The 13,661-nt window shown below is 36.7% G+C and overlaps 1 protein-coding gene across 1 annotated transcript in view; it reads right to left on the minus strand.

Moving 5' to 3' along the window:
• Positions 1 to 13,661, minus strand: part of Su(Tpl) (Suppressor of Triplolethal) — a 136,740-nt gene that overhangs the window by 24,500 nt on the left and 98,579 nt on the right. The window contains exons 9-10 of the mRNA XM_090382379.1: positions 6,119 to 6,203; positions 3,854 to 4,505 (exon numbers count right to left, since the gene is read on the minus strand). Coding sequence (XP_090238505.1) covers positions 3,854 to 4,505; positions 6,119 to 6,203 — 737 coding nt within the window. The remainder of the gene's footprint in view (positions 1 to 3,853; positions 4,506 to 6,118; positions 6,204 to 13,661) is intronic.

Consider the following 13,661-nt stretch of genomic DNA (forward strand, 5'->3'; position numbering starts at 1 on the left):
TCTGTTGTAGTGGAGGTCAACAACTTAAATAAGTTCAAGGATAGACAAACATCTGGAGTGAATGGATGGGTGAAATGGGAAGGTTTTATTATTTTTTTTTTTGGCAGATGCTATATAAGCTTGCTTTCTTGCATCATACGCCTGTACTAATGCTAATGTAACTGTGCAGAGGTACTGATAACAGATCCTTAAACCCCGTGTGTGACTTTTCAGGGGTGCAATACCCCAGATTTTCTTTTCATGGACAACACCACTGCACACAAAGAAATCCAATGACTGCCATGGCTGGCACGATCACTAGACTTAAATCTGACCGAAAATGCGTGAGAAGCCCTTGGTCGTCGCATTGCACGTTGAGAGCAAACTCCTCGGTCACTTGGTTAGCTAAGGTCTGCACTGGTGGAAGAATGGGATTTGTTGGCACAGAATCTTATAGACACCTTATAATTGAGCATGGTTAACAGCTGTCAGGCCTGTTTAGCTGTTGGAGCAGATCATATACCGTACTGATGCTTTGTAACCATATTTTCGAGTGTCTTGCATCGACTTCTGTAATGTGACCTTTTTTGGTAATTCTTACACAACTCCTTTAAATGTCACTTATAGTTGTCCAAAGTCTCTCTCAGTCTCTTCATTTCATTGTTATTCTATCGTACACCACCACCATACCAAATTTTGTCCAGCTTCATCACAAGCTGCACGAGTTACACCATGTTTTCTACACGTTATGTTAATTTTGTTGAGCAGTGTATGTACCATAATAATTTTGAAACAGTATTAGATGCCAACATCCTGGCACATGAACTCAACAGCAATCAAGAGGTCGTTACAGTGAATTTGCACATAAAAAATGTACACACCAACCTCCCCGCGGGATACTACTCTTTTACAGCTTCCTATGTCACACTTGTGAAAGGAAAAAAAAAAAAAAAAAAAAAAAAAGACAGCAGTTGACCTTGAACCTTTCCCTATTTATCTGGCAAGTGACATTTCAACACACTCATTCGCTTTGCAGTGTGACAGGCTTTCATTACCTTGCATTTTTTCAGTCTGCTGGAAAAATGACAGACAAAAGAATTAACCACAAATCAACCTCAAATTTTAAACAAAACTAAAGAAAACACAAACTGAAAGTTATGAGATTTTATATTATTGGTGCATTAGCAACTAAGGCTATAATGCGCCAAGAAGGAAGAGAGAATATGGCTGTCCAGTATCTATGAAAATGTGGACTGGGTAAGGAGATTGAGAAGTGATCGTTTAAGCATTAGAATAGTTGCATCAGAGCTCAATATGGACAAAGAAAGAGACAAATTTTAAATGAAAATTTAGGCATGAGAACAGTGCACATCAAAAATTTTGAAAGATCAACGAATGAGAAGACTCCAATGTTTGTGAAGATGTTATTGGGGGGAGGGGGGAAGAAGATGATGATCTAGACTTTCTGCATACTGTAATTACTCGCGATGGAAGCTGGCTGTTCCAGTATAACTCAGAAACTAAAAGACAGTCAATGTAACGGAAGACAAAGCAATCCCACAGACCAAAAAAGAGCAAGAATATCAAAATGAAAACCACTGTTTTCTTTGATATTAGAGGAATTATGACTGAATACGTCCCACCAAATCAGAATGTCAATCAAACATACTACATTGAAGTTCTGATAAGGCTGCAAGAAAAAGTTTGAAGGAAAAAAACTGAAATGTGGAAGGATGGTTGGATGCTTTGGCACACTACATGCTCTTTATTTGAGAGTTTCTGGCAAAAAAAAAAAAAAAAAAAATCCCCATGTGTGAACAAGCATCCATATTTACCAAACCTAGCCCCTCGTGACTTTTTTTCCTCCTTGCTAAACTGAAAACTGTACCTTTTAAGGGAACCCATTTTCAGTCCATCGAAAACATTCAGGGAAGAGGAAGGGGGGGGGGAAACCCGAATGAAGTGCTTACAGAAGATGACTTACTTCCAAAAATGTTTCTGTGCCTGAAAAAAATGTATGGAACAATGTATGCAAGCCCAAGGCAATTATTTTGAAGTGCATAACTTGTAAGGTACGAAATTATATATATTTCATTGTAACAGTCTTGTTATTTAGCAGCCACACTTTGTACACACTATCAACTTGGTACTGAAAACAGATAATTCAAACCAGCTTAATTCAAAGTAAACATCTGCTGGGTCTTTGTATTTTGAATTTATTAATGTTTTTGTCAACTTACACTCATCATCGGGACAAACAAATGTACAATATGGAATACTGGAGATGGTTGGATATATAGAGCTTATCAAATAAAACATTGCTAGCAAATTCATAAACATCATAATTCTGAGTACAAGAAATAAAAATTTTCTGTAAATATTTGAAAACAGAAAACTTACTAATTATAATAAGACAAGAATTTCACCCAGACAACCTCCAGACATGTCGGTCCCACTCTTCAGTGGGTAAAATTTAAAATAAATATCAATGTTAATTAAATTTTGCCCACTAAAGAGAATCTCTAATATGGATTAATGCACCTGAATCATCATCACCTTCAGCCATTGCTGATCCACTGCAGGAGGAAGGTCTCCCAACATGTTTCCAGCAACTGCTCTCTTTGCATTGTACAACAGGAAATTTCACAATTTTCATCAATCCACTTCATCTTTGGTCTCTTTCTTGGGCATTCAGAGTCAAGCGGTATCCATTCCAAAATTTGTTTGGCCCACCTATCATCACTTCTTGATATGTGACCAGCCCATTTCCATTTTGAGCACTTTGTTCTTTCAATGATGTTGCAGACCTTGGTTTGTTGGCAGATCCATGCACATGTTTTTTGATCTCTTTAGGTTATGTTCAAAATCCAGCACTATACTTCGTGTGACTGTCAATCTTTGTAAAGCTTTGGCATTCAATGTCCATGTTTCAGAACCATATGTTAGGACAAGGAGGATACACTGATCAAAAACTTTTCATCTGAGAGAGAGAGAGAGAGAGTGTGGAAAGTTTGTCTTGAAGACTATACTAAGCTTTCCAAATGCTTGCCATCCCAATTTTATGTGCCATTCAATTTCCATCTGCTGAAATTTCTTGTCCAAGATTTTCTTCATATTCATCTTAAAACCAAACTTCTTGCTTTCATGCTGCAGTTCTTCAATGTCTTGCTTCTGGATCATTGGCAAAGAGAATGATATCATCTGCAAATTGCATTTGCATATAAAGTGCTAATTTAAACATAATTCTTAATATCTTTAAATGTAATCATCAATAAGAAAATATTCTTTTTTTTTTTTAAATGTATGCAGAGAAGTGTCTATCACAATTATCCTCCTGTATTCATCATTATCATCATCACTGAGTAGCATCTCTCCATCAACACTAAGAATATACCTCCTACATGACTTAGAGAATGTATTAGGTCTGTTGTTTGCCCTCCCCAACAAGTAGCAGAAATGTTTATGGGCAAGTAATTTCCTTGTTCTGAAGTTCCTGAAGCCAGTGAGACAATGATAAAGCATAAGACTGGCAATGATGCTATAGGTTGTATTACATGCAAAAGAGATTGCACCGAAAATGAAGTTATCTCCAAGTTTAAACACAAGGAAGGAGGTTTTTTTTTTTTTAAATGTTACTTGTTACTGCAAGTTTTAAATGAAACCTTTGTGTATCACAATTTCCTTCTTTTAAACTGCTACTTTTAACTAATTAATATCCACAATACAAATAAATGTCAGATACATGACATCATGTTTGTATTAGTAAAAAGGAAAAGTGCAATTAAGTTCCATTAAATTATAGTGACTTTATATAGCTAACTGCATAAAAACTTTTCAAAGTTTAAATTTATATTTTCAGTAATTAAAAACTCACCTTTGGAATCCATACTATCTCTACTTTCTGGGCTAGAATTTGGTGATGAATGACAAGAACCATTACCATTTGTTGTGGAGCTAATTTTTGCACGACTTAATTTACCGTGGCTATCTCCATATCCATTTTGATTTTCACAACTAAATCCACTAAATTTATCACTGTAACGTTCATGCTTTGAAGGAAGTATATGAAGGGGAGTATTCGAGTCAGGTGATACTTGACTAACTGCAAAATGCTGAGAAGAATCAGCAGGCCGCATTGTAGATTCTACTGATATGCTGTGAGCATTTTTTTCTGGAACTACCAAAGAAGAATTCAAATAACATTTTTGTACACCATTATCAGGAGGGGGAGGAGGTAAAGGAGGTGGAGGAGGGGGTGGGGGAGGTGACTTCTGACTGTACTCTGAAGTTATTAAATTAGTTACATTGGTCCTTAAGTGCCGATTAAGTGTCTCATCTTTTCTAGTATTATGCTGCAATCCATTAGAGTCAGGTTTCACGTGTGAGAGTCCTGATGAGTCAGGTTTTGAGTAAAGTGGCAATCCTGAACCAGATGACGACACATTACTGGTATTTTCCAGGCGGCTATAATGAGAAATTCTTTGCTTCTTGGTACGTTGAGCTTCATACTCCAAGGAGCTTCTTTTCTGAAATAAATCAATTTTGCATAATTATACTAAAAAGAAATAGTGAATAAAATTTCTCTCCAGATTATGGATAAAGACATTCTGTACTTAATATGTCACGTTTCAAAAATTGTTCCATTAATAAGCAAACTCACATTATGCTTAAGAAGTTTCGAATTGAAAACTACTGGCTCCTTAAGCATAATGCTCCTTAACAGCATCCACACACTCTGGTAACCAGAAGTGGATACCAGCAAGTGCAATTTCAGCATGCTCAATTATCAAATAATGTACTTCAGGGGTTAAAAATTTCTATACTATATTCAAGAAGTATTTATCAAAACCTCACCACATGATGGGTATCTGGGGATATGGGTAACCTATTCATATGATATTTGGCAAATATCCAAAAAATATTCTAAAAACTAAAAAGTGTCGAAAATTTGACAAGGATCTGAGCTACTGTTCCAGATCTACTGCCAAGTTTCTGTAAGAGTGAACTGGGAACTGTGAAATTGGAAATGGTCCTAAAACCTCTGAAGGGACCAACAATATATGATGAAAAATTCCCTTATCGAGTAATGCCCAAAAAACTTTCATTTTATAGATAACTATTTATGTGTGTGTGTGTGGGGGAGAGGGGTAATCTTAACTGGTCTTAAAAGCTATCAAATGACCAATAAACACATACTGAAAATTTCAGTGATATGATTTGCATGGCGCTATGAGAAAAAAAATAAATGAGTAACTGCATTTTATAATTACAAAATTATGTAGATTTGTGGTGTTGACCAAAACACTCTAAACACACGAAAGGCTGATGATTATAGTCTGGGCAATAAGTACGAACTGTTTTCTCCTTCTTTCTAGTAGCAGATGTTCCTTCGACTCTTTCAATTTTGCATAACATAAAACACACATTCTTCTACCACTTTATCCCCTTTCTTAGCTTCATGGCATATGAACCCATTTGGTCCAACAGATCAATGCCTGCTTTTCCTTTATTAAAGGCAGAAAATTAGAATAGGAAGTGATTTTTGTTCGGCTTATTTTCGTCTTTTCAACCAATATTCTAGGATATGCTTTGTTTACATTATTTTATTTTAGAATTACTAATCCAATCATTTAGTAAACTAAATATTTTTTTGGCCCCGAGGGAAATTTTTTCTTAAACTAGGATTGCGGCCATAGTTAAGGTTAGGGATATTCTTTTTTTGATCCTAGTATTTTAGGAGCACTATGCTTTCTTTTCTGCTAGCCTCAGAAAATAGATACTAAGAAACAACATGAAAGCACAAGAATTTTGGTAAGCAGAACATTAGAGGATATAGCTGATCCATTATTGTATTTAACTTTAAAACAATGATCTGCACCTTACTAATCTTCTAATGTTAAGAAAATGGCAAAATAATATTCTCCAAAATAAAAAAGGAAATGTTCTCCCCAAAATAAAAAGTAAAAATCATTACACTTTAAAAAAGAATCCCAAATTTTGTCTCTCTCTACCAAATTAAGAAAATTATAAAAACCTAAAAATTATGCCAAAGTAATGAGATTACAAAATAGAATACTATCTTACTGCAGCAAGCAGAATGTACCAACTGAACTGATTTAAGTACAGTGATTTAAATTACCTGCACTGGTGAACCACTTGGTTGTGTGCTTGAGGGTGAATAGTTGCCATTTTCACTGGGTGGTGTCAGGTTTTGAGGTCGCCTCCTGAAACATATCCACAACTACCATTACACTTATCCATGAAAATTTAATAAATTGGGGAGAAAAAAGTCCAGAATAATATAATAATAATAATAATAAAAAATATTTGCTTTACCAGACTGCAATTTAAATCATTTAGATATTCTGATGCAACAAAATAAGCCAAATGTGTTGGTGGGATTTACGAAATGCTCCACTGTCTTTTCAAAATTAGAAATATTGAAGAACTGTTTTAACAATACCTATAATAACCTTTTTAGAAACAATACTTGTAAACACTGATCAGTGAAAAATTGTAGCTGAAATGCTGAATATATTTCATCTTCTTAAATCTGAAATAAAATTAATATATGCATATAGCTATTGTATTAAAATAAGGAAAGCCGTTATCATGTAATACAAAAATTTTCCTCATGGTTATTAATGAAATTTTAAGAAACAAAAACATAACATTATTATCTGCACACTGCCATAGAACTGAAATGTTTTCTACACAATCAACTGATAATTATGTGGCAATAATATTGCTCACTGCACCCTGTTCTATCCTAAGAAGAAAACTGTGCTGCTACTTTGTGTGTGGGAGGGAAGGGTGAGAAACCTAATAGCCAAATAAACATTTCCATTGTAGAACATTAATTCTTAAAAAATATATAATAAAAATACAGAAAGAAACTGCTTATAATTCTCACTATCTCACTAGAAGCATTTTAAAATAGTGGCAGAGCTTTAAGAAATTTATAAAAGTTGAAAAAAAAAAGGGAGACTCTCTGTACTTAGATTTCCTAGAAGCCACAATAATTGCACCAACTAGTGCAGTAGGTCTTAATATCACAGGGGAACCTTGACAGGCTCAAGAGCTGTGATGTACCATAATATATTGAAAAGTCTTAAAGGCTTGTTATAATAACTAGTAGCATCACAGAAAAATAATTTTGGCACACTTAAACACTAGTTGTGAGAAGCAGATGGTTGAGAAACGTTTGTTACTCAAAAGTACAACTTTTCAGAATTGGATAACTTTCTTTTAAGATATATGCAAGCACAAATTTCAGCTGAACATCCTGCAAAGTATATCACCATCCAAATCTGTTATATCTAGTAGGTGTAAAGATCACTATGATAGTACAAAGCTGTCCTGGACTATCAGCACCTCCATGCTATTCTATTTTTTGTTAGATATTTAATACTGGCTAAATAAGCCATCTTTCTTATAATGCTTGCCTGACACCAATCAATTTTTTAATCTGCCTCTGGATCTATTAAGATTAATTTTTGCTTCAAATATCTATTTAGCTAAATCTTCTTTCCCTTATTCTTTCTACATGCCCACACCATCTTAAGTTTGCTTCATTTACTTTTTATTATTTACTTATTTGTAATATGGTCTTGCTATTGCTTCTAACTGCAAGTTCCACTTATTTTTCTTAAAACTCTTATTTCTGACGATTCTAATTTTTGACCAATTTCTTTATTTCTTACCTAGATTATAATGCCCGGTTAAAATAGGGCTTAAACAAACTGTTATTAAACAGCCCATTTTGTCTTTCAGTTGATTTCTCTTTTGCTCCAAATGAATTTATTTAGCTGGTTTCCTTCACTTCCTGTTTTACTTATTCTACTGTTCATTTGCATGTCTAATCTTCTACCTTCATTAAAGTCTTCTTAGATGCATAAAATTACTAAGCTTTTCCAATTTTTTTGTTACTTGGTCTATACGTTATATTTTCCTTATATCTCCCAACTGTTATAACGTGTTTTGTGCAATTAATTTTGATGTGAAATTGCCTACGCCCTTGATCTAATTTATTCAGATTCTTGAATATTTTAAGTGCTACTATTTAACAGAGACGGTCGTGTTCAAAGCCGCTAAGTGGATTTTTCTTATTTATTGATTTGAAATTATTGTTTTTCTAAAACTTTTGATTTAAATTTAGTAGTATAACATTATTTTGTGATTTTCTGATTAATTTGGTGTATTTATTCTTTACTCGGCCTTGTAATTGCATAAAAGTATCGGTAAAGGTTTCCACGTGTTTCAACTCCGGTACCGTTCGTAATTTTCCCGCCTTTGTGATACGATAGTTATATATCGTACTAGATAGCGTTAGTTGAACTTCGTTAGCAGTTAAATTGTACGTTTAAATAAATACATATAACGACTCAGATTACAAACGTAATATAATTAATTATATTTAACATAATTAATAACATAACATAATTAATTATAATTAATTAATAAATTAATAGAATCATGACTCAGACCAGAGCGGCAAAGCAAAAGGCTCAAGCTAATGGAAGTGCTGTGGCTCAGAGCAGAACTGAGGGGGGCAGTTGTCCTCTGACTCACAGCCTTATAAAATGCACTGTTTGCTTGATGTTTGCAGAGCAATCGGGTACGGGACATGATACTGCCAAGGGGGATGTCTTTGTGTGTGCGCGATGCAAGGAGTGTATCGATATCAAGCAACAACTCGGCGTTCTTGTGGGCCTATATGAGAGCTTGAAGGACAGGGTGGATGTCCTCGAAGAAACTAAATTGAGGGGCCCATCAAGCTCTCAGCTGCCCACATCAACGCCAGAGCTTGCACTTGGGCATCGCATGACACAGAGACAACCCCCAAGGCAGAATGCGCTGGTCCCGAAGGAACAGTAGTTGTTGGTGACTCTATTGTCAGGGAAACGGGGAACATGCTTTGTAAAAAAGATAGGTGGAACAGGACCAGGGTATGTCTGCCAGGGGCAAAGGTTGATGACGTTGTAGAGCGAATATCATCTTTTAAGGGCACAAAAGGTGATATAGTTGTACACGTTGGCACTAATAATATTAAGAGTAGGAGACCGGCAGAATTACTTAACAAGTACAGGTCACTGTTGAACAAAAGCCGAGAATTAGGGGTGAATTTGAAAGTGTCTGCAATTCTGCCCAGACACGATAGGAGGGAGTATATGATGAGAGCCTTGTCGATCAATTCTGCCCTGGACAGATTGTGCAAGGCTCAAGGGGTAGAATTTTTTTCAGCCTGGACTGTACTTGTTAACAGGAGAGATTGCTTCTACAGGGATGGGATACACTTAAATAGAAAGGGTGCAAGAATATTTGCTGATGCTATCGAGGCAGTGTTAGCTGGGTCGGAAAACTGCTAGCTTGGGGGGAGACAAAGACCAATAGATTGACAGTAGCCACTGGCAGAGGTGAAAGAGATTCTTGCACTGCTTCTATTAGAATGAGCAGAAGCCTGGAAAACAAGATGCATGGTATTTCAGAGACTGCTGGGAGTCATTGCGGTACAAGTAAACACATGGGTTGTGTTAGGGTAGCTAAGAATAGAAACAGGTGCAGGTATACTTGCGTGTACACCAATGCTAGGAGTTTAGTAAATAAATTTGATGAATTTGAGGTATTGCTCAAAACATCAAAGGCAGATATTGTTGGGATATCAGAGACGTGGTGTCACACAGATATAAGGGATGCAGAACTGCAATCTGGGGAGTACAACGTCTACAGAAAGGATAGGCAGGATAGGAAGGGGGGAGGGGTTATGCTATTAGTTAAGAAACACATAAAAACCAAGGAAGTGAAGCCAGTCGACATCGCCGGACAGTGCAGTGTTGAGTCAGTTTGGTGTGACATAAGCATTGGGAGATCAAAATTGAGAGTAGGAGTGTGCTATAGGCCTAATGACTCTGATGAGTATAACAAGGAACTGTACAGGGAAATAGAGTGGGCCAGTAAATCAGAGAGTCTTATAATGGGAGATTTTAATTTCCCAGATACTGACTGGAATTTGGGGGCTGGTTACTCACACACTAGCAGGGCTTTTGTGGATTTATTGGATGATTGTTTTCTACATCAGCATGTTCGGGAGGCAACTAGAGGGAGTAATACTCTTGATTTGATTATCAGCAGTGATTCTTCATGCATTAAGAATCTGCAGATAAACGAACCACTAGGTGGCAGTGATCACAGTGTGCTGAAGTGGGATTTACTCAAAGAGGTAACTACCATTAGGGGTAAAGGGAAGGGTTATTGCTTCCGTAAAGGCGACTACGATGGACTGAGACAGTATTTAAATTCTATACAGTGGGACCAACTGATGATGTTACCAACAGCAAATTCAAAATGGGAAGCATTCAAAGAACTTATCTTGGAAGCTACTAGGCTTTACATACCAACTAAGAAATATTGTTCAAGGTTTAGGCCAAAGTGGATGTCAGATGAACTAATGAGGCATATGGCAGAGAAGAAATATGCATGGGATACTTACAAATTAACACATGACACAGAAGCCTATGATAGATACAAGTTGATATGCAACCAAGTTACAAAGGAGGTTAGGCAGGCGAAGGCAGATTACGAGAAATCCTTGGCAAGGGATGCAAAGAAAAACAGCAAAGAGTTCTTTACTTATGTTAACTCTAGAAGGAAGGGGATGAATCAGATTGGTCCACTTGATATTGATGGGTCAACTGTTGATGATCCTGCTCAGGTAGTTAACAAACTAAATGAATATTTTGCATCGACATTCACACATGAGGAGTTATTCAGCAAGGGGAATGCCAGAGGTGTATTCAACTCTAGCAGTAAGCTACAGAATCTTGAAATAACTGGGAGTAAAGTGGAGGAGAAACTGTTGAAGATAAACACAAGAAAGGCACCCAGGGTGGATGGGATCTATCCAGTTATATTAAAGGAGGCAGCAAAGGAAGTAAGCAAACCCTTAGCCATAATTATGAGAGCTTCCTTGGACTCAGGGGAGGTACCCACAGACTGGAAATGTGCAAATGTGACCCCAATTCACAAAGGAGGATCAAAGGCTGACACAAGTAATTATAGACCTGTGAGCTTAACTTCTGTTCCAGGAAAATTAATGGAGGCACTGGTTAAAGAAGCACTGCAGGATCATTTAGACAAGACTTCAGTTATAGCTCAGACACAGCATGGTTTTGTTAAGGGGAAGTCTTGCCTGACCAACTTGATTGGATATTATGATGCAGTCACAAAAGAACTGGATGCAGGGAATAACTTTGATATTATATACTTGGATCTTAGAAAGGCTTTTGATACTGTTGCACATGGAAGACTGCTACACAAATTGGAGCAGTGTGACATTGGAGGCAAATTGCTGCTATGGATAAAGGGGTGGTTGAGGGGGAGAAGACAGAGAGTGGTAATCAATGGACACTGCTCATCGTGGACTAATGTTATTAGTGGAGTCCCTCAGGGCTCAGTGTTGGGTCCATTATTGTTTTCTGTATTTATAAATGATATTGATGATGGTATATCAAGCTTAATGTCCAAGTTTGCAGATGATACAAAGGTTGGCAGGGTTGTCAAGGACACTACTGACACTATGCTGCTGCAACAGGATCTGGAAATGTTGAGCAGATGGGCTGAGAGGTGGCAAATGATGTTTAACATTGACAAATGTAAAGTACTACACATGGGAAACAGCAACCCCAGAGCAACGTATCAACTCTGTGGTACTACACTGACAGTGGTAGAGAATGAAAGGGACTTGGGGGTGGTTGTGCAGGCAGATATGAAGTTCTCTGAGCAGTGCAGACGGGCTGCAAGAGTAGCTCATGGAGTATTGTCAATGATATACAGGAATTTTTCCAGCAGGGATAAGGAGGTGATTATTCCATTGTATAAGGCAATGGTCAGGCCACACCTAGAGTACTGTATACAGGTCTGGAGGCCTCACCTCAAGAAGGATGTAGAGCTGCTGGAACGAGTACAGAGAAGGGCAACAAGATTAGTGAATGGAACAAAGGGGTGCTCTTACGAAGAAAGGCTTAAGTTTTGCAAGTTACAGTGTCTGGAGACCAGGCACCAGCGAGGTGATCTGATAGAGGTGTATAAAGCCTTGAATGGTTTAAGCATGCTCAATGCTGATGGGATTCTTCCTCTAGCTCAGAAAAATCACCTGAGAGGGCATAAATTCAAATTGAGGAAAGACAGATGTAGGATAGACGTGAGGAAATTTGCCTTTAGCCAGCGGGTGGTTGGTTGGTGGAACAGACTTCCATCCCTTGTGGTGGAGGTTGATAGCCTAAATAAGTTTAAGGCTCAGCTGGACAGGTATTTGGAACGAACAGAGGGGTGAAGTGGAAGTGGGGTTTTTTTTTTTTTTTTGGCTGATGCTGCATAAGCTTGCTTTCTTGCATCAAATGCTTCTACTAATGCTAATGCTAATGCTAACAGCATAATATGATCAGCACATAATAATTATCCCATTTTTATATCTCTGACACTAAACTATGCCAGGAACTTATATTCTCCTATTACATGGTCCATGGAAATTAAAGTGGCAATAAGGTATAGCCCTGTATCACACCAAGTTTAATTCAAACCGTTTCCCAGTGCTTCCTTCAATCCTCACTGCAGATTTGCCATTTTTATGGGAAAAAAAAAAAAAGTCAAATTCGAAGTGAAGATTGAAGGAAGAAGCCTTTCTCTTAAAAGAATTCTTAGGCGCTTCCGTAGCCAGGTGGGTAGGAGCAGCAGTGCGTAGCACACGCTTCTGGGATTAGACCGGGGTTCGAGCCCGTCACCATCAAATACGGAGGATGGGGAAAGGTCAGGGAATAACCACCGCATATCCTGGAGCAATATGGCCTTAGTTGCTAATGCTCTTAAAAACAAAATAACAAACAAACAACAACAACAAAAGAATTCTTCTTGATGATATAATTTCCTAAAATTTGAAAGAACAGATTTCTAGGTACTTCATCATATGCTTATTCAGTATCAAGTAATCCTAAATATGGTTTCATGTTATGTTTCCATCACTTTTATTTAATTTATGTTAATGTAAATATTTATTCTGTATCTTCTATCTTGTCTAAAATCTGATGTTTTTCCCATGGATTTATTCAGTAATACAGACAGTTCTCGCTTTACGAGTTTTTGCTTTATGAGTTCTCGGGTTTACGAGTTTTTTTTTCAAAGTACCAAGTATCAACAAAATCGAAAATATGAACATTAATTGCAAAAAATTAACATTAAACATTCATAAATACTGCATTTCAAACCACACGTAGCTATACAATACAGTGTACCCAGCTTTACAATATTAATCCGTTCCAGAGACATCATTGTATCGTGAAAATATAATGTGAACACAATAACACATTGTTTTTTGGCAATTCGTTCCAAATCTCAGAAGTTGAAATTTTTGCTATATTCTCTCTAAAAGGTCATTTTTATAGTGCAAATTGTATTAGTTACCAATTCAAATCACTAAAATGCACTACACTTTCATCGTTATCATATGTTATGTTATAAGAACCAATTTTGAACACCTTTGTGACATTTTTCTAAAGCACATTTCTGGAGGTCACGACCATTAAACAATAAAAACAATTTGCACTTTCCGGTTTATTGTGCTTTTCTGTTACTGCAAGCAATTATAAACGGATAGTAAACTCAATGTTATTTCATTTACTAAAATACTG

This window comes from Mastigoproctus giganteus, chromosome 10 (genome assembly GCF_048544385.1).
Source record: "Mastigoproctus giganteus isolate SK-2022 chromosome 10, ASM4854438v1, whole genome shotgun sequence".
In the NCBI taxonomy this organism is placed as follows: domain Eukaryota; kingdom Metazoa; phylum Arthropoda; class Arachnida; order Uropygi; family Thelyphonidae; genus Mastigoproctus; species Mastigoproctus giganteus.